The 22,021-nt window shown below is 39.4% G+C and overlaps 1 protein-coding gene across 2 annotated transcripts; it reads left to right on the top strand.

Moving 5' to 3' along the window:
* The first annotated feature begins 7,699 nt into the window (after positions 1-7,699).
* anxa13l (annexin A13, like) lies at positions 7,700-20,913 on the top strand. Of its 2 annotated transcripts, none has more exons than XM_088334728.1 (11): positions 7,700-7,897; positions 11,353-11,428; positions 11,743-11,837; positions 11,904-12,074; positions 13,790-13,823; positions 16,303-16,382; positions 16,763-16,831; positions 19,198-19,299; positions 19,386-19,461; positions 19,577-19,689; positions 19,803-20,913. In XM_088334728.1, exons 1-11 carry the CDS (start codon positions 7,883-7,885, stop codon positions 19,920-19,922), a joined length of 951 nt encoding a protein of 316 aa, XP_088190854.1. In that variant the 5' UTR covers positions 7,700-7,882; the 3' UTR covers positions 19,923-20,913. The 2 variants fall into 2 exon arrangements, with proteins under 2 accessions (XP_088190854.1, XP_088190862.1); XM_088334736.1 differs by having other exon boundaries at positions 11,907-12,074.
* The last annotated feature ends 1,108 nt before the right edge of the window (positions 20,914-22,021 follow it).

The following is a 22,021-nucleotide window of genomic DNA, read 5'->3' on the forward strand; positions in this document are numbered from 1 at the left end:
TACATACATTTGATCATTGTCCAAATTTACTTCTCAGGAGAGCTTAAATGTCACTTTCCTTATTTCATGTTTCAGGCATTCAAATATAATGAAAGCTTCAACCAGGCATTTTTGTTGAATATGTATGTTTTTCCCTGAAGAGAGAATGAAGCTCTGGCCCTTGTGGGAGCTTATTAGGGTACATCGAAAAATGCACATTGAAAATATACAAGTATACAAATATAAATAACTACACCAAATACGTCAGCACCGTGACGACAGTTTTAAAGTCATCACATTTCGTAGCTCTTGACTGACTTATCTGTGTGTTTAAGTATGATGGTGGTTCTGCTGTTTATCTTCAATTGCAACATACGAAAGGAGCTCTACTTGTATTTATAAGTACATGTATAAATACTGTACAGTATTTTAGACAAGTTGGCAGTTGCGCCAAAAATATTTTAAGGCACCCATGAAAAAAACTGTTTTTATGTACTAATTGTTCACTTGTGTTTGAAACTTTTGTCCTTTGTGGATCCTTGAAAAAGGTTAATATCACAATTTGATAATAAGCTTTTCCGTTTGGAACAGTCGTAGTCTTTGTCAGGGTTGTGTGTTAGCTTAAACCAGTGTTTTTATTAATTTCCTGCCACCTCCCACCCCTCGTAAGAAGAAATCCTTTGTCTCCTCAGAGTTAATTATTTTTTCATAGGGTTACTTGAGGGTCTAGTTCACTTTGCATCTAAACTTCATACTGAATGCTAACATTCTGTGCTATATGTGCGGCGTCGAGGTTACGTGTAAACAGAACACTGCAAACGAGAGCGCCACTGCTCCCAAGTGTAGTGGAGGTGCAATTGGACTTGATCAGAAAGTAGAAAAAAAATTCTGGGGTCAAACGCGCCCGCGCCTTTCTTGACGGAGCCTCGCCCCATGACTTAAGAACCACTGGCTTAAACCAAGTCAGGATGGCTTTGGCAAGAAGTGGACTTCATTATGGATTTGTTACAAGCAACCACTTTCAAAAGCTGGATGGAAAAACGAGAAATATTTTCTAACCCCTACAAAACCTATTACCAATTTAAAGGTAGAGAATACATTGAACATACATGGTTTTGTTATCTTTTTATGAGGTGGACATTTAAAGTGGACCATGCTTGTCTTTGGTTATTCTTAATTGTTTACAAAAAGACAAAGAAATCTGTGTTCCTTGTGTCATTATCCACACATTTAAAGGGACAGTGTGTATTATTTAGTGCCTCCTACTGGTTAAAAAAGATTCATTAATTTAAAAGAAATTGTTTTAAAAAATAAGCAATAACAATACAAGAACTATCACATGAACGTGTGTTTCTAAAAATACTCGCAGGTCGAAGTATTTTGCACATAATTTACATGACATAAGCCTCACCTAGAGGGGGCTGACACATTTTCCCACCATGTTGCTGCTACGTGTACTCGAAAACCAAAAAACCTAGTTAAAGGCAGAAAAAATACAAGGAAAATGTTCTTTTTTTTTGGTCACTGGTCTCCGTAGTTTGTCTCCATTCTTGCATTTATCAGCAAACTTTGGTTGCACGACACAATACAACGAAATTTAGTGGGCCAATAATATACGCTGTCACTTTATGTTCCTTGTACGTGTAATTTTCTTTTTTTTTTATCTAATTCATTCCTGTCAACAGTCGACCTTTCTACAACTTTGTAACACTTCCATGCAACTGTAAATCAATCACGTGACTACGGTAAGGAGCATGCAAAGGTCACCTCACACAAGATCCACAAAACAATGTGAGATAAGAAGTCAATTTTCAATGTTGCATTTAATTGCTAAACAATTTTGTTTTCAGAAAACAACAATGCAGCAAAAGTAATTGTGAACTTGCATCCCCACTTATCGGATTTATTTGCATTCAAATAAATATTAATTTGTCACATGTGTATTTCAGTTTTGTGATACGCTTTTGGGGGGGTTTCTCATAGAAAATCCCTACCTGCTCTTGCAATGCACAAGAGACTATTTTAATATAATGAAGCCATTGTATCGACATTTCGTTCTTACAAAGAATGACAATACAAAGGAAATTATTATTATTATTATTATTATTATTATCTGTTTCACGGGGGAGGGGGGAATAGGGCAAACTGCTACCGCAAATAAAAAAACAGTCTGAGGAGAGATGGGCGCCACCAGGCTGTCCTTGCTGAAGACAGACTACAGGAAGTGGTAACTCGACGACCCAGGCAGCTAAAGAACCTTATTTTAATGCTGTAAATATGTAAAATAAACACTGATCACTGTTTAAAATTTAAATTGAATATTCATATTTAAAAAAAAAACTTTAAATAATGAGCAAAACTACATTCAAGATTGAAGTATGTTTTAAAATGCCAATGACATTTTCGTTGCAAGCTCGATGTACATTTTTTACAAAGGAAGTTGAAATTTATAAAGGAAGTTCAAAACAGGATCAAATAATATTAAAATTATATAAAAAAGGAGAGACAGTGAATATATATATTTTTCCACATTTTGTTATGTTACAGCCTCATTCCAAATTGTATTAATTTTATCTCTTATCTCAAAATTCTACACAAAATACTCCATTATGACAATGTGAAAAAGTTTTTTTTTTTTTTACTTTTTTTAAATTGATTAAAAATAGAAGACTAAGAAATCACATTTACATAAGTATTCACAGCCTTTGCTTAATATTTTGTTGATCCACCTTTGACAGCAAATACAGCCTCAAGTCTTTTTGAATATGATCCCACAAGTTTAGCACACCTATCTTTAGGCAGTTTTGCCCATTCTTCTTTGCAATAAGTCTCAAGCTCAATCAGGTTGGATGGGAGACGTTGGTGCACAGCCATTTTCAGATCTCTCCAGAGATGTTCGATAGGATTCAAGTCTGGACTCTGGCTGGGCCACTCCAGGACATTCACGAAGTGGTTCCGAAGCCAATCTTTTGAGATCTTGGCTGTGTGCTTTGGGTCGTTGTCCTGCTGAAAAATGAACCTTCGCCCCAGCCTGAGGTCAAGAGCGCTCTGGAGCAGGTTTTCATCCAGGATATCTCTATATATTGCTGCATTCATTTTGCCTTCCTTCCTGACTAGTCTGCCAGTTCCTGCTGCTGAAAAAAATCCCCACAGCATGATGCTGCCACCACCATGCTTCACTGTAGGGATGGTATTGGCCTGGTGATGATCGGTGCCTGGTTTCCTCCATACATGGCACCTGGCATTCACACCAAAGAGTTCAATCTTTGTCTCATGAGACCAGAGAATTTTGTTTCTCATGGTCTGAGAGTCATTCAGGTGCTTTTTGGCAAATTCCAGACCGGCTTCCATGTTCCTTTTACTACGGAGTGGCTTTCGTCTGGCCTCTCTACCATACAGGCCTGATTGGTGGATTGCTGCAGAGATGGTTATCCTTCTGGAAGGCTCTCCTCTCTTCACAGGAACGCTGGAGCTCTGACAGAGTGACCATCGGGTTCTTGGTCACCTCCCTGGCTAAGGCCCTTCTTCCCCGATCGCTCAGTTTAGAAGACCGGCCAGCTCTAGGAAGAGTCCTGGTGGTTCCAAATGTCTTCCATTTACGAATAATGGAGGCCACTGTGCTCATTGGGACCTTCAAAGCAGCAGAAATTTTTCTGTATCCTTCCCCAGATTTGTGCCTCAAGACAATCCTGTCTCGCAGGTCTACAGACAGTTCTTTTGACTTCATGCTTGGTGTTTGTGCTCTGACATGCACACTCTGTCATGATTACCCAAGTGGAGCCACCTGGGGTAATCATCTGGCGCGCTGGAATGCGCTTCCTGATTGGTTTATGTTCCCTTTTTAAGCATGCTACGCGGAGACCTCTTCGTCGGAGGATTACTTTTTACCCCGTTTGACTCGCCTGATTTTCCTGTGTCTTTTTGACTTGTTTACCTGATTCTGCCTGCCTCCGATCCAACCTGCTTCCGTTCCACGCTACGATCTTATCTCCAGTCCCGGTAAACTCGACCTGCTTCCGTCCCACGCTACGATTGGCTACGTGTCCCGAAGTTGCCTTCACGGCGTTGCTGCTGACGTTTGGCGGTCATCGCGTCTCCCGCTAACCCTGTACGCTTCCCCAAATAAAAGACTTGTAACGAACGCTCTGGGGTCTCCTGCTCTGTTCTGGTCCGCCCTGACAGAATCCTCCGACCAGAATGGACCCCGCGTTCGTACATGTGCCCCCTGACGACTATGAAAGCCAGAACCAGCAGCCCAATTCCCCTTTAGAATGTGCAGATCGGCAAGTCATTTCCGACGTGGCGAAATTGGCTAGGGCTCCTTCGGCCTTATGACTGCGCAATGACTCCCATACCTGCCTGTTCGACTCTCCGCGGCCTGCCTGTTCGACTCTCCGCGGCCTGCCAGTCCGACTCCGACTCTGCTGCCTGCCAGTCCGATTTCGACTCTGCTGCCTGCTAGTCCTGATTCCGACTCTCCTGATTCTGCCTGTCCTGTTTGCCGGTTCTGAGTCGACTCTCCTGTCTTGCCGGTTCTGATTCTGCCTGTCCTGTTTGCCGGTTCTGAGTCGACTCTCCTGTCTTGCCGGTTCTGATTCTGCCTGTCCTGAGTTGACTCTCCTGATTTACCTGTGTTTCCCTGTGACGTGTCTTGGGTTTATTTTTTCCTGGGGGACTTCTGGAGCCGTCCCTTGAGGGGGGGGTTCTGTCATGATTACCCAAGTGGAGCCACCTGGGGTAATCATCTGGCGCGCTGGAATGCGCTTCCTGATTGGTTTATGTTCCCTTTTTAAGCATGCTACGCGGAGACCTCTTCGTCGGAGGATTACTTTTTACCCCGTTTGACTCGCCTGATTTTCCTGTGTCTTTTTGACTTGTTTACCTGATTCTGCCTGCCTCCGATCCGACCTGCTTCCGTTCCACGCTACGATCTTCTCTCCAGTCCCGGTAAACTCGACCTGCTTCCGTCCCACGCTACGATTGGCTACGTGTCCCGAAGTTGCCTTCACGGCGTTGCTGCTGACGTTCGACGGTCATCGCGTCTCCCGCTAACCCTGTACGCTTCCCCAAATAAAAGACTTGTAACGAACGCTCTGGGGTCTCCTGCTCTGTTCTGGTCCGCCCTGACACACTCAACTGTGGGACCTTATATAGACAGGTGTGTGCCTTTCCAAATCATGTCCAATCAACTGAATTTACTGCAGGTGGACTCCAATTAAGCTGTAGAAAGATCTCAAGGATGATCAGTGGAAAAAAGATGCACCTGAGCTCAATTTTGAGCTTCATGGCAAAGGCTGTGAATACTTAAGTAAATGTGATTTCTTAATTTTCTATTTTTAATAAATTCAAAAAAAGTAAAAAAAAAAAAAACGTTGTCATAATGGAGTATTTTGTGTAGAATTTTGAGATAAGAGATTAAATTAATACAATTTGGAATGAGGCTGTAACTTAACAAAATGTGTAAAAAGTGAAGCGCTGTGAATACTTTCCGGATGCACTGTACATATATATACCGTATATATATATATATATATATATATATATATATATATATATATATATATATATATATATATATTCATATACGGTTTGCTACTTACCTGGCTGTGATGCAGCTCCTTTAAAAGGGGCATGGCTTAGCCTGCTCAGCATGGCTCTCAGGGACAGAGGGGAAAAAACAAGTGAAGGAGAGATGCGCATACTTACATGGGGGGGATTTAAGTAACTGGTTCAATGTAGCGGAGTTCAGTTCCTTCTTCACAAATCTACTCAAACAAAAGTCAAAAGTATAGTGAAATGAAATGATCTGCATTTATATAGTGCTTTTAAGGTCAAGACTTCCCAAAGCGCTTTACAGTGTGCTTCACATTTCCCAATAATGACCTGCTTATTGAGGGCATTAGGGGTTCAGTGTCTTACCCAAGGACACTTCGACATGTAACACGGAGCCGGGATTCGAACTGCGATCTCTTGATCCCAAGACTCTACTTCCTGAGCCACTGCCGCCCATAGTGATTTTAAAATACACCCAGAAGTACAAGATCTCCCCAAACTTACTCAAGGAAATGTAATTTGTTGCTACCCACCTCTGCAATCCACCAAATGCAATCAATACCAATTAAAGTTAAATACTTTATTAGTTGCACCCGCTGCCCTTTTCATTTCACTTGTGACATGAACTTAACCTGTGTGCTACTCGCTAAAGGGAGTACTCCTTGCCCGTTGGCGCAAGTTTCTGCTACTCACACACTAGGCAAGGCAAGGCAAGTTTAATTGTATAGCACAATTCATACACAAGGCAATTCAAAGTGCTTTACAGAAATGGCAGACAGGTTAAAAACAAACAATAAAAGACATTCAAAATTTAAAATGTGTTTTTTAAAATGCATTAAAACCACAGATAAAACATAATAAAATCAATTAATTAAAATAAGGTAAAAGTGAAGAGTGCAGATAGAAACCTTTGAGTTGTATGAACAGAGCTGTTTTCAGCCTGGACTTAAACATTGTCAGAGTAGACGCCTGTCTGACGTCATCAGGAAGACTATTCCAGAGTTTAGCTGCATGGAACTGAAACGCAGCTTCAACCTGTTTAGTCCTGGCTCTGAGCACCAGCAGAAGACCTGTCCCTGAGGTTCTCAGGGTCCGAGATGGTTCATATGGGACCAACATGTCACAGATGTACTTTGGTCCTAGACCATGAAGAGACTTATACACCAGAAGAGCTGTTTTAAAGTCTATTCTCTGAGCAACAGGAAGCCAGAGCAGGGACCTGAGCACAGAACTAATATGGTCGTACTTCCTGGTTCTAGTCAGGACCCGAGCAGTGGCGTTCTGGATGTTCTGCAGTGTCTTACAGCTCGTTTAGAAAGTCCAGTCAGAAGGCCGTCACAGTAGTCCAACCTGTAGTAGTCCAAAGAGATAAATGCATGGATAAGTCTGGTTTAGACGGTAAACCTTTGATTCTGGCAATGTTTTTGAGATGGTAAAAGGCTGATGATGTTATGGATTTAATGTGGCTGTTAAAGTTTAGGTCTGAGTCCATTATTACCATGAGATTTTTATCCTGATTTTTAGCTTTTAAACTAAGTGATTCCAGATGACTGATGACACTTTATCTGGGTTTTTGTGGGCCAAAGACAATGACTTCAGTCTTGTCTGAGTTTGCACTACTTGCATGAATTTTACCAGTTGTTATCATTACACATAGCATACTTCATTTATTTTCAGATAGTTGTCCTTGGTTTAATATTCAGTAAATAAAAGGAAACCAGTAAATCCAGTTGCAGTGCATTTGCGTGTGTCACTGAGTCCACGCTACAAACCCATGTTATTGCATGTTGGCTGCACCGCGTGAGCTTGTTTGGTCTATAAAAGTAAACTAATTGAATCTGATGAAAAATCGATGCTTTCACGTGAACTCATTTACATACAACCAGTCACTGATATTGGTGTCATGGCTGTCAATAAAAAGCCTTCCACTATGAAGAAGTGTTTTCTGCAACTGTGCCTTGTTATAAAGCACTGCCATCTTCCGGAAGAAAATAACAACGACCGATAGATAACTGTTCTAAAAATGAGTCCTGAAATGTTTTTTTTTTCTATCGCATTACACATTAAAGCCACAGTTTGAGACTTTCCGTTTGGAGTTTTGTTCTGCTATGATTTCTTATGGGGGGGGGGGGGGGGGGAAGCAGTGGTGACGTCATCACCCGCATTAGTAACCGGACAGGGCTGATCTCTGCAGGACCAAGAACTCCTCCTTGACATCGTCTTCATCATCTTCATCACATCTTGCACACGCAGCACAGAAAATTGCACGCCTCAGCTCAACACACAACAAACGTACTTTTAACCTTTACTCGTCTTGTTTTTGCCTCAACACTCGGTGTTCCTGAACATCATGGGCAACGTGCAGGTAACGAAACTTAAAAATGTCAACTTTTTAGGGAAATGTTTGTGTTGCTTGTTCGTAATCGGCAGTTTTTCGCACTTGAAATACTTTTTGTTTTGTTTTGCTTGTTTGTTCATGGGGCAAAACTTTTGTAGGCTTTAAAAAACTGTGTTTGCATCAGTTTTCACGTCATTTCCCTTCTGAAAAGACACACCTTTCTACCAGGCCTGATTTTGCAAACATTATCTGTGTAAAAATGGAGGTCACATGCTGCCCTGCAGGGAAAATATTGTGTGAGTTTTCATCTGCTTGTGGGGCGGTTTTTTTCTTTCTTTCTTTTGGTTTTACAGTATTAAACGGTGTCTGAATCTATTATGTAAGTAATTAGCTTTCAGTAAGTGTAGTGATCATCTTCTTTATGCCTTGTTTGCATATTTATCAGAAACATGAACCCGCACAGAGATGTACGCCTTAAGTCCTCTGCCATCTGAGAGTCCTGATCAATAATGCTGCATTGTATAAATGGAGATGAGTTGGGTGGATGCTCCATGGCAATGACTCAGCAGCACATAGGCTGCACCGCAGTCTGCATGCGGCCTGCCTGGCACGCCCAGTGGCAGGACAGGCCTCCTTCAAATGACAGTGACTTTATGTTCTCAGGTGGGCTAGATCAAATGGTAAATGGACTGCATTTATACAGCTCTTTTCAAGACTATATAGTTGTTTAAAAACATGTTAACACATTAGGAAAGTGGTACATACCTTGTTTAGTAGTACAGACGCTGCCCTACTTATGAACGAGATGAGTTCCTTCCGAGCTATATTTTTTATGGAATGTATGTTTAAGGTTTATATAATTTTATGTTAAAGGCTTGTACACGTAACCTGTATTATATTGTGCATTTAATAAAATTAATATGTGCTACAAAGATAATAAGTTTAAGTTTAACTTACTTTTGGAAGATGAGCTTCAAAAGTTAGGCAACTTCCTCCTACGCGGTAGAAAGTGGCCGAAAACAAACAATCCAACCGTTTTTTTTCAACCGCATCAAGCTTTCTCATTCCACTTCCATTTTAAAAGAAACGGCTCACCTCTTCTTTAGACTTTACACCAATCATATTGAATGGATGTTCGAGATATTAATAATAACCAGCAATGTCCTGTACTCAGCAAAAGGTGCACAATACAAAATCTAACTTATAGCAATGTCCGGATATTTTTCGACATCCCCGAAAAAATGTTCGTATCTATTTTTTGTAACTCTAATATTCGTAATTAGGAGAGCGTCTGTACCGTATTTCTCAGACTATAAGACGCACCTAGAAACGCCAAACTGGCCAGAAATTTAACAGTGCGTCTTAGAGATTTTTGAGGGTTTCTTTTAATCGGTATATTGCCTGTAATCCAACATCATGCAGTAAATGAATTTATAAGCTATTATCTATGATTTAATCTATTATTTTTATATGTGTGAAATACATTAAGCGCTTAGGGAGGTCAGTAAAAAATCCCACTGCCAAATAAGTTATGCTTTTCAGTAATATGCTTTATCATTCAGGCTATATTCATAGCCTACCCTACAAACTATAAACACGGATGAAAAGTGATCTTTTCTAAGCGCATCAAATTAGTTCACAAACGATGAGAAAATAAAATGTAATGCTTGGTATTGAATGTGTTGACACTTGAATAAATGAAGCTTTATATCTGAATTGACTCACCACATTAAACAAACTCAAGTGGGAGCTATAAATACAAATATGCTCTCATTAATGGTCATGCTGATTTAAATGGAATAAAACGCATACAAAATAAGAGTTTTAGCAGTGAGCATACCTGTCAACCTGTACGTTTTGGTCATACAAAGTACGTTTATTATGCATTTTAAGACGTGTACTATGTATAAGAAAATCTGTACGGAAAAACGCAATTTTTTTAATTATTGGTACCATCCAGTATACACCGACTATCACGAGACGGCAAATCAATCAAGTCAAACGAGTTCATCGCGGTAGCCTCTATCTCAGTATCGTTTTTTTGTTGTTGTTGCAAACGAAGCAAGCGGTTTGATGCTACTGTGCGCATGCGTCTGCCGCCTCTGATTTCATGTGGTAGTTGTGTAGTGAAAGGAAGTCCGTCTCTTTTTAGAGAACCGGCTTTTTCGGCTCAACTCATTAAAGAGAGCCGGCTCTCAAACGGCTCACTTGCTTTGATGCATCATGTTACAAATTATTATGGTGTATAAAACAGTTAGTAAAATAAGGAAGTATAAAAGAAGAAAATGAAAAAAATACAGGTTTGTGGTTATCCCTTTAATCAGTATATTACCAACAATAATTTAATGCAGAAAATGAATTATTACTCTGAATAAGAAAATGTATTATTCTAATTAATTATATTTGCATGAAATTTTTCCTTCTACAGTGAACATCCAAGCTACTTAATTTTGGAACTTTTTCTATAATAAACCTCATTCATGTCGAGCAACTCAGTATCTCACAACAAAATTGTGTGCGTGTGTTACAATATATATGATATAACTAAACACATGTACAATATAACATGTTAAACAACATAAATAAACACGTTTGAAAAAAAAATATGGTGTAAGATTTTTTTTTTATTTTGTAAGGGAAAATACGACAGTTTGTAAGGGCATGGAACTGTGGAGGTTGACAGGTATGAGTGATACCATCAGATACCAGACTGTACTTCTAAACATTAGAAAGTAGTGCACAATATTGTATTAAACATGAAACCACAAAAATGGTAATTTTAATGGTCAGTACCACCAAATGACATCACGCCCTTTTCACCTCTCTCATTGCACTCCTGTGGTCTACTTGTTGCTGCAGGCTCCTGAAACTTGCCTTCTTTTTTTTTTGCATTTGCAAGTCCATCAAGATCAGGTGTCAAATCCTGAGTAGCAGCACATTTAACGAGGGCATTCAAGTGTTTGTTTGTTAACCTCTAAAACTGTTTTGTTTTCATCACAGAAAACATCTGTTTACAAATATAAGTAGTCCCATTCAAGGATAGAACCTTTGCTCAACCTCAGCTCTTACACCTTTACCACCTGCTAGTGACAAGAAGGAGCAAGTGGTTTATATTTATTAAACAAATCACAAGTTTTGATAGAAACCAACTTTTCATCCATACATCCATTATCTGCACCGCTTATCCTCAGTAGGGTCGCAGGGGTGCTGGAGCCCATCCCAGCAATCATCAGGCAGGGGACACCCTGAACCGGTTGCCAGCCAGTCGCACGGCACACAGAGATGGACATCTCACTTGCTCATTCACACCTAGGGACAATTTGGACCGGCCAATTAACCTGACATGCATGTTTTGGGGAATGTGGGAGGAAACCGGAGTGCCCGGAGAAAACCCACGCGTACAAGTACTTGGCCCCAATCCCTCTCCTGGCTAACATATGTTTCTGTCCGGTCTTGAACCTGTCTCAATTTCTCATTTCTAGCCAACAGTCGTCCCTTTTGAAGACTTCGATGTTACTGCTGACATCAAGGCCATTCACCAAGCGTGCAAAGGTTTAGGTGAGTATAATTTTTCAAATGCATGATAAAACGTATTCTCAGGATAAGTTTGAAATGTTTGTTTTTAAACCATCTAAAACATTTTCAAAGTGAGCTCAGTTGTTCCCTACTATTGCCTGTAGCCCCGCCCTTCCCCAAATCTCCCTCAAGCAAAAACCGCCAACAACTGGAAATTCTCGTTTGTTTAAGGAGACAATGCATTAAATTAAGGCCTATCCAAAAATATTTGAATCCAAAATATCAGTAACAAATTCAATAGCCCTCCTGTGTGAACTTGCATGCTCATGTTTAATAGTGTAAATACAATCTTGCAGGCACAAATGAAGAAGCCATCATCCAAATCCTGGCGAACCGTTCGTCAGCTCAGCGCCTGGAAATCAAGCAGGCTTATTTCGAAAAGTACGATGACGTGAGTACATGCACTCCTCATCGCTGACTCGGTGGCTGCATCGGGCTTCAGTGTGTGTTCCTGCAGGAGTTAGAGGAAGTCCTGAAAAAGGAATTGACTGGAAGCTTTGAGAACGCCATCGTGGCCATGTTGGATGCTCCTAATGTCTTCTTCGCCAAGGAGCTGAGGAAGGCCATGAAGGGGGCGGGCACAGATGAAGCCGTCCTGGTAGAAATCTTGTGCACGGCTTCTAATGAGGTATTTCGAAATTATTTATACAACCGAATCGGTAAGGTATAGAAGTTCCTGTTGACCCTTTCCTGTACTAGAGTTAATACGAGCGGAGCTTCTCTGCTTTAAAACGTGTAAAAATAAGCTAAGAAGCTCATTGTCTTTATGCTGCTGTACATTGAAAATGTATTTCTCATGTCTAAAGACAATTACATCGTCATCAACAACATTTCAGGGACCAGTGCTTTGCTTAGGAGGTTTTTGATGTTTCAAGTAGCTGACTTAAAATGCGTGCATTGAAGCTACTTCATACGAGTTGCAAGAGTTAAGTGTACCGTATTTTCCTCACTATAAGGCGCACCTAAAAGTCTTTTTTTTTTTTCAAAAGCTGACCATGCGCCTTATAATACAGTGCGCCTTATATATGGCTCAATATTAAATTTGCAAGGTCTCGCAACTTACGCAACAGCCGCCGACTCGATTTTCCCTCGAACGTGGAGTAGTCCGCGGTGTATGCTGGGATTTATATACCGGCGTTTCATTGGCTAACCAATGTGTCAATCATTATTTGAATCGATCGCTATTGGCTAAAGTTATTCGGAGCCTCGGATTGGCTAGAGGGCCAAAACAAACCCTGCAATTGGCCGAAAAAGATGTGTCAATCATCCGTTAAATCGATCGCTATTGGCTGAAGTTATTCGGAGCCTCGGATACACTAGAGGGCCAAAACAAACCCTGCAATTGGCCGAAAAAGATGACTGAATAGCAAGCTTGCTAAAGTACGCCATAAAGAAACATGTTTCATTAGTCTGTATTTGTAAACATTTTACTCTCCTGGATTTACTACACTCACGGTTGTAAGAAGACCATGATTGCGTATCATTATTGAACGTGAGAACTTAGGTGAGTTATGCGGCTTTATATTTTCCCGGTATCTTGTTTTAGAACGATCTTGATGTTGCTGTGATGAGTTGAGTGAATTAAACTCAATTCCAAGTGTTTATTGTCATATGCACAGTAAAGTTGGCATTTCTTGAATTCCAAGACTTTAACCTTCCGAATGATATTTGAAATGACGCATTTGAGTGACATCGTACGGACACCGCATCCGCACGTGTCTACGACACGTATTTGCTTCTTTGCAAGCTTTGGGAATGTTAAGGGGGTAATCAGTTTGACTGAATCATCTGACTGTTTTGTCAACGTTCCCATTGTAGCGCCTTATAATCTGGTACGCCTTATCTATGGAAGATATAGGACCAAAAACTATTTTTTGGGGGTGAGCCCTATAGTGCGGAAAATACGGTAAATTTTAACAATCTGTTGGGAAAGCGAATGCAATTTTGATTTTAAATGACTGATACTGTACGTAAGTTCATCAATATCAGTATCTTTATTTTATTTTCCTTTGAACTAAAATGGTGTTTTCTGCTAAGTTATTAACATATACCTGAATTTTTTTTCCCAATAAAAATGCAACATAAGAGGCTCGCTGCTGTTCCATTCATTCAAATTCCTCCTCTATAGCTAAGTGGGCCGGCTTTGGCTGTAGGACTCCTGAGTTGAAAAAGGGACCCACTCCCGCCCCGTGCATGGTGCATTATTTTTTTCAATGCCAGGGAATAAAAATTCAATCGAACCAAACTGATGAATTTTTTGTATTATTCTAGCAGAAGATATTACAATAAAGTCTTGTCAATTTTTCTGATCTACTTTCTTATTTTCTCACCCAACTTCAACAGGACATCATCAGTTACAAGGAGGCCTACGCCCAGGGTAAGTTGTCTTGGTGAATGAATTGCAATTTATCCTTTCAAATACAAAAAAAGCCCGTGAAATTTTAGCATTTAGACAGGTTTAAAACAATGAAAATCGCAATCGGCGGTTGTCACAGTTTGTACTTAGAATAAATCCAGTACTGCATAGTTGTGTTTGAAATTACACTCAGTTTTATAGTCTATATTGAATATCAAATTGTCTTTTAGGCCATTGATATCAACGTTGTGTAAAATTGTATTCAACGACAGTAGACATGGCATTCCAGGGTGAATCATGTAAAAAAGACTTTGAAGAGAAAACGATAACTGTCAGGATAAATAGGCAAAGAAAAAAATACAATGTAGGGCTTGCAAAACTGGTTAAAGTTATAATGATGATAATAATAATAATAATGTGATGAAAAAGAATAGTGCATCATGAGCAGCAATTAAAAAAACATAATTCACAAGATATATATATTTGCAGTTAAATTGATCAACAACAAAATAAGTCGCAAGATTTGTTATTCCAATTCAATAGTAAGAGTTTTGGTCACATAAAGTTGTGTCAAAATAAGTGAGAACCAATCTTACAAGAATCAGAACAAAATTCATTGTCATTGAGACATGTTAAATGCACAATAAAATTAAAAAGTGCCTTTCTGATGGTGCTTTGGTTGCTTTATGGGTTATTTCTGATTTGACAGATTTTTCAAAAGCTAAAATATATTTTGACGCTGGTATTCGTTGTATCGCATTTTAAGAAAAAAAGAGGCAATTACCTTTTTGCCTAAGCCAGTGCTTCTCAATTATTTTCTGTCAATCAATAGATAATGTATTAAAACAGATCACCCAAATTTACTCAAACACAATATTAAAAAATATATATATAAGTAAATCAAAGACGATATGAATGAATCAACAGGTTTTGCAATACACAGCTTTTAAAGCAAGACCAAGCAACTCTCCGCTCCTGCTCAAATATACGATACAACTCTCACAGGTTTACTGACTTAGGAGTCACAATCCAATGTAGATTTGGGCTTGGCATTCGTGAGGACCAAATCAAAACAAAACATACTTCTCACGTGAATTAGGGCAGCGGCGACACATATACATGTGTACTATTCGTCAGCACTTCAGGAGTGATTTAACCCTTTCTGCGCTGCTTTGATCGATCAATCTTTTCTTTTTCAAGTGACCACACAATATCTATCTATCTACCTTGGTCATATCCCTCAAGAGGGGTGACCGACAGCAAGACAAACACATGCAATAACAAAGGAAATAAAAAGGGGGAAAAAACACACACAAACCTTTTTGGAGCATGGCCAACCCAAATGCACAAACACCCATACAAGTTATGCACCTAATTTGGTCCTGCTTTCGTCCCTCCAGATGAAACGGGACGCAAGAAAGCGGTTGTGTCACTCGGGTCAGGGTGACACAACACACTCTTTTGTTCAACAGCAGGGCCCGACAGCATTCACTGGTTTACCCCTGCCGCATCATACAGGTGCCCTGCCCATCTCTTAGAACAATATGCTGGGGACAAAACAATGATTGCTCCATATGGGTGGGAACATGTAATTGGGGTGTAGTGTCTTTCAGTCACTATTTCAATTTCTTTTTAGAACATTTTTAACGCTACAAGCACGCTGTGTGATTCGCCAAACTTCCACGTCTGGAGAAAATATTTGTGGGTCTGTTCACCCCGTCTCTCTCCGCCTGTCTCCTCGTCTGTCCAGTCTTTTTAATGTGGTCATTTAAGGGTCCACTCTACTTCTTGTCAACACCTCATACTTAATGCTCTTACTCTGTGGTTTGTGCTATATGGAAGCTAGGTCTTAACAAAACACTCAGTCAATGGAGTGCCACTGCTCCCCTAGTGTAGGTAAGGTTCAATGGCACCAGGGAATTTTAAAAGAAGTTAAAAAAAAAAAGATTGTCTCCGATGTATAACGCACTTGCGCCTGACTATTTGAGGACCACTGGCCTTAGGCAGACTGAGCAAGAGGGCATATAAAAGTTTTGACCTAGATGAACTTAAAGATAGTTGATTGAATGAATTACATTAAAAGAACCTACCAAAGTTTGGTTTTGATGAGCATTAAAAAAAAGTATCATTCGGCATTCAAAAATTGGTTAATCTTTTTACCAAATTTGGTTGGGATTCCTGATTAACTCCAAGATTTGAGTCAAATGAATGACACAAAAAGCAACCTCCAAAAATGATGCCATTTTGTGAGATAGTGTTTCCATTTGACCTGCCATTTTGGAGGATAAATGCATCCAAAGGTTTTTGTTTATTCAATTTAATTACATAATTGAATCAAACTAAATGTTTTGAAACTCACAATATAATCTGTTTTTGACATAAACCTTTGGGCTAAAATAGGTCAAAAAGTTAAGCAAAATTTTCACCCAGCTATTATTTGGATTTTCCTGAATCATCATTAAATAAATGCATATATTAAGCATGAACATATAATTTCTAGTTCATGAGCGTGACCTGGAGGCCGACATCGAAGACGACACCAGCGGTGACGTGAGGAACCTCCTCATCGCCCTTCTACAGGTAAACTTGTTTTTTTTTTCTTCAATTTCATCTTGATCATGTAAAAGCAGTGTTTCGAAAAAAGAGGCCAAAATGCTCGAGAGGCAGAAATCACAATTGCATCCCCAGTTATGCATCTTTTTATTCGCCCACTGAGATGTTTAGCAACAATGTGTCATTGTTGTGTTTGAATACCAGCTTCCTCTGTTGAAAAATGACAACACAGCCTGATTCATGTTAAAAAGCTACCCAAAAATGTTTGGCTTCCAAATACTGGGTTTCCATATTGTGTTACGGATGGTGATTGTCCCAATAAAGATTGGGTTGGATGATAACATCATCGCGTTGGCTTTTCCACGTATCCCTATATCTTTCCTGTTCATCTTTGAAACTGTTCCCAGGCGAGCAGGGACGAGGGCTACGAGGTGGATGAGGAATTGGCTGAACAAGACGCCGCGTCCTTGTTTGAGGTAAATTTTAAAACCGGTCAAGGTTATGCGGTACTCATGATCCGTTATGAAATATGATATGTGAGTCAAGGACTATCGGTAAGCCTTTCCATTATAACCAATGTTATTCTGCTTGTGCTGATTAGAACTACATGGAGATTTCTGGTTCATTGTGAGTAACAGTATAGGTGTGGACTTTGCAGTATTTCGCTTTACTCGTTCAGTTAGTTATGAATGCGTTTTCCATTGCTAATAGATCTCTAGCTCAGGTTGATGGTACGTGCACTCAAATCAAATTAATAATATGGATCAAATTACAGTAAGCTCTTTAGGGCAGTGTTTGTGAACCAGAGTGCTTTTGGTCAAAATCTTAGCTGATCGCTGGAAGACCACTGAGTAACCGAAACATTCCTCCAGTAGGTGCCAGCAGATTGCTATTTTTATACTAATGGTAATTATATGCTATTAAAGTAGCACAGGGAAATATATCAAATTACTTAATTTTTTGTATCCGTTAAAATGACACGTTGGAAAAAACTAGAATACATCAAATAAAGTAAATGCATGGCACATCATTTTGCCGATTTTATTAGTTTATACAACGAGAGAAAAATGAAACACTGTAGTAAAAATGTTTCTTGTTGTATTATTTTTTTGCAATTTTTTTCCCTGCAAAGTTAACGGGTTACAAAATGAGTTAAAAATGGAATAACCTGTAGAAATTTCTGAGCCACGTGACCACAAATTTGGGCATCGTAATAATTTAAGCTTTGAAAATAAGTGTGGAACTGGCACCGGGAATTAATTTCTAAATATTTCAGACTGATTGTGTGCCTTGGCTCAAAAAAGGTTGTTACACACTGCTTTAGCGCAACAGTGGACAACTAAGTTTTAGAGGGTCGCATGTTTTCGGAGGTTTGCTTTCTCCAACTCTGCGACACATGATAAGATCGTTACTAAGCCTTCCTCCCGGTGATTGGAATAATCAGTATTGGAGCAGAGAAACATGGAGGACATGCAGCCCTCAAGGACCGGGTTTGTTCTGGGGGGTACATGTGCTTGTCAGTCAAGTCTGCCTTCAAGTGGTGAACCCTCACTATTCTTATTCTAGCTTTTAATTTCTCTGCTACATCTTGTCAATTTGGAAAATATTTGTTTCCCATTTCTGCTCTTGTAATACAAGAAATGACCACTGGGTCATATGCTTCTGAAATGCCTCAAAAAAAAAAATTGCATGTTTTTAAAACATTGTATCAAACTCCCAAAAATATATGTACTTTTTATTATGTTCTCAATCAGAACCATATGGCTTTAGGTTTAGTCTAGAATCAAACAACTGAAATTTTTTAGAATTTTTCCAGATTCATGAAAAAAATCTAATTATAAAATGGTAAAAATCATGTTTGATACAAGCCATATAAAAAATACAGCAAGTACTATTTGAAGCATGTGCTGCAGGTCATTGGAAAAAAGAACAGCAGGCCTCAATTGGCACCCGGTCTGCGGTTTGGACAACCCTGTTATAATGTGACAATGGCTTACATGTTGTGGGGGTAAAATTTTGCTAAGTATAGTTATTTTACACTTGCATTACTTGTTTTATAATTATTTTTAATACATGACAAGTCAAATATCTTTTGGATTCTGGTACTTACTCTGTCAGGGAGAGAAAAGGGGTTCAATCTAGCACACACTCTTGAGATCCTCATCATGTTTGTTAATGTAGACCAGCGTTTTTCAACTGATGGGTTGAAACCCAAAAGTGCTTCGTGGACTTGTTTTCAGCGGGTCACGGACCTTTTCATTGACAAAAGAATGGTAAGGAGAAAAAAAACGGAGGGTCAATTAAACCTTTTAACAGTAGATTACATATTTTTTGTTTTTATTTCCTCTTTTTTCCCAATAAGAATAAGTCCCTAAAAATGTAATGATAATTGATGTTTAGATACACGTTTATTAAAATTTTGAATTTATTTTACGCTATTTGAAAGCAGTTTCAAGGGGTCCCTCATATGTATGCGAGTATCTACGGTACTTGAAGCTGTTTTGGCATTAGTGGTCATTTTCTTTTTTGGGAAGAAAATAGGTTAATAGAAATGATTCTACTTTTTGTGCTTTAAACTCCACAATCCTTTTACTGGATACAATTGAGAAGTTTCTGGATTTGGGTTAACAGCTAGTCGTTGGTTTGGAATGGCGGGACTTCAAGTCAGACCAGTTGAGAACCAGTGATGTAGACAACGCTAACTAACAATAAGCTTTATTTGGAATCTTAAGGCCCAAAAGTGGCTGATCTTACTCCAACTGACACCCTGTAAATTCAACCAAAAAGGAAAAAGTATTTTAAAGGGTTTCATATTAAACCCAGTTCTGTTTGTCACCTCCAGGCTGGGGAAGGCATGTTTGGCACCGATGAGTCAACATTCAGCCACATCCTCACACACAGGAACTACATGCAGCTGCAGGCCACTTTTAAGGCATACGAGGCAGTAAGAAGGGCACACTATTCCTGAAGAAAATTGACCAAGCCAATTGGCATTAGACAAATCTCTAATTTTTGGCTTTTTGATTCAAGCTAACAGGAACAGATATTTTGGACACGATTGGCGCCGAGGCTACAGGAACTCTAAAGGAATGCTATGTCACTCTTGGTATGTGATTATTAAAGCTGCACTACAATCATGCTGATGACTATATGTGAGATCTTGTGTGTTCCGCAAATAACAACGTTGATACTGAGTGGCGTGTTTGTCTGGTGTGGTTTAGTCCGTTGTGCCAAGAACCCTCAGCTGTACTTTGCACGGCGCATCAATTCTGCCATTAAGGGAGCCGGCACTGATGAGGATACGCTCATCCGCATTATTGTGGGACGCTCAGAGGTGTGTGTGAACCTTATTCGTCAACCGTAGTCGTTGCATGTAGTCCACATACATTGTATTTGAAGAACATGATAAAAAGAATGTTGTGCATTGATGGTGTATTTATGCCCCAGATTGACTTGGAGACTGTGAAGGATATGTACCTGGAAAAGTATGATGTCACCTTAAAAGATGCGCTGGACAGCGATTGTGGCGGGGACTTTAAACGTCTTCTACTGGAGATGTTGCACTGAAAGGTGTTACTTGCTCTCACCGGCCTTATTTAACAAAAGCCTTGTCATATATTCTTCACTACCTCCTCTAAGTAATGCTTATGTTTTACTTATCACCGTCGTCTTAGCAGTCACATCCTGTAGTCTAATTTTTTTCTTGGTGTGCTGTCTGTTGATGGTCTTTCATGGGCCATTGTAGCACAGACCAAAAAGCAACATGTGAGCTGCCATTTGGTGTGTCTCCAACAATATTACCTTGACTGGAAAGTACTATACTGCCACAATTCTATATTCAAGGGTAAACTAAATTTTGGAAATTTGGAAGGAAACTGAAATGTATTTACATACACAATGCTGTGAAATAATAAAACTTCTGAGGTAAAGCCTCAACCCTGTTTTAACTCTGGTCAAAGCAGCTTTATCTTCAACAGCACTGAGTATTTAGTGTATATGTTCGATAATTCCGGTCTTTTATCCAGTGTATTGTATTTGGAGTTTGCATTTCAAAAGCAGTTCCTTCAATTTTGCTGCATACCATTTGCAGTGCCTCAAATATGTCATTCTTAGGCATGTGAATTATTTTGTGCTGCAACACATACTGTATGTGCCGACAGAGCACATTAGATGACTCTGATGAATACTGCTGCGCACTGTGCGTTTAGAACTCTTTACAGCCTGTGATATTTTTAAAGGAATTTCAATCACTGTTAAATAGCATTCTGTCTCAATCTCACTGTGCTAACATTGCAATTTTCGCACATTTAAAAACGTTATTGCACTAAAATGGAAAATGCTAAATTGTTGGAGGATTAGGCAATGCTGGTAACAATGAGCAAGACTTGAATGTTATCAATAATATTGATGTATGCAATTCTATATTATTGCAAGTTAACTGATGGTGGCTTCTGTATTTGACTGTTGCTTAAGTATGCACTAACTACCAGGCATACTGTGGTGTGTTTTATTGACATGGAAAGTCAATGTATGTTTAATAAACTAAATTGAAACCTGACTCAGATTTGTTTTGCATTCATCAAATGGCAGTGTTGCAAAATTGTGAACATAGTGCAGTACTTTTATGAAAGAGCACTAAATGAAGGTGAAGCAAATTGAGGAAGACAAATTAAACCCAATAACCCTCAATGTGCAAGATATAAAACAATCCCATTCTAACCATATTATAATAATTATGATAAAATTACCATGGATCTAAAACTTAAGTGTGCATGCTATGAATAGTTGGTCTGAGATCGGAACTTAGATTTTTGGAGTAAACTAGATGAGTTGTTCACATGAGTAGTGACGAACGAATATTGCAGGAAACATGGCATACGCAAGCAATCTGGTCGCGAGTGGTGAAACAGTGAGGAATACTGCATGTGTGCAGTAATGAGCACATAAATGGTTTATTCGAATGGGTTTGAATGCATGAGTAATTGGAAACAAAGTCAAATCATGTGATAGAAATAACTCGACCCTTTTGATTGGACTATTTTTGGCTGGACTGAGACCTTAAAGGTGGTGTGCAAAATTTGAAATGTTGTTACTCCCTGCCATCTCCTGTCTTAAAGTCATAATAGCAGCCTTAGGCAGCTGGTACATGTGTGTGTGCAGGTACATGCATTTCTCAGACACGCTTCAATAAAATCTTCATTTTTCATCTTTCTTGGGGTTGGGTTGTAGTTTTGGACTCTACTTCCACTGTCTTACTTTCACCATTTTTATGCTAAAAAAAAAAAAAAAATCCTGAAGGAAGGTGACACGGCAGCTAAGTAGTTGCCCGGTACAGTTCCAAGGTCATGGGTTTAAATCCAGCTACCGGCCTTCCTGTGCAGAGTTTACATATTCTCGTGCTTGCGTGGGTTTCTTATACATTCCAAACAGGTTGATTGGCCGGTCCAAATTGTCCCTGGCAACCAGTTCAGGGTGCCCATTGCTTGAAGAGGGCTGGGATGGGCTCCAGCAACCACGCAACCCATGATAATTAGTGCGCATAGTGGATGGATGGAAACCCTAAAAGACTAGCATGGCATCACTTTCCAGCACTGCCCCAGCCCCCTTTTCTCAAACCTAATGTTTTCCGTCCTGTTCAGTGCTGATGTAAGATATAAGCAGATAGG

The sequence above is a fragment of the Urocampus carinirostris genome, chromosome 1, assembly GCF_059441175.1.
Source record: "Urocampus carinirostris isolate Australia breed hairy pipefish chromosome 1, RoL_Ucar_1.0, whole genome shotgun sequence".
In the NCBI taxonomy this organism is placed as follows: domain Eukaryota; kingdom Metazoa; phylum Chordata; class Actinopteri; order Syngnathiformes; family Syngnathidae; genus Urocampus; species Urocampus carinirostris.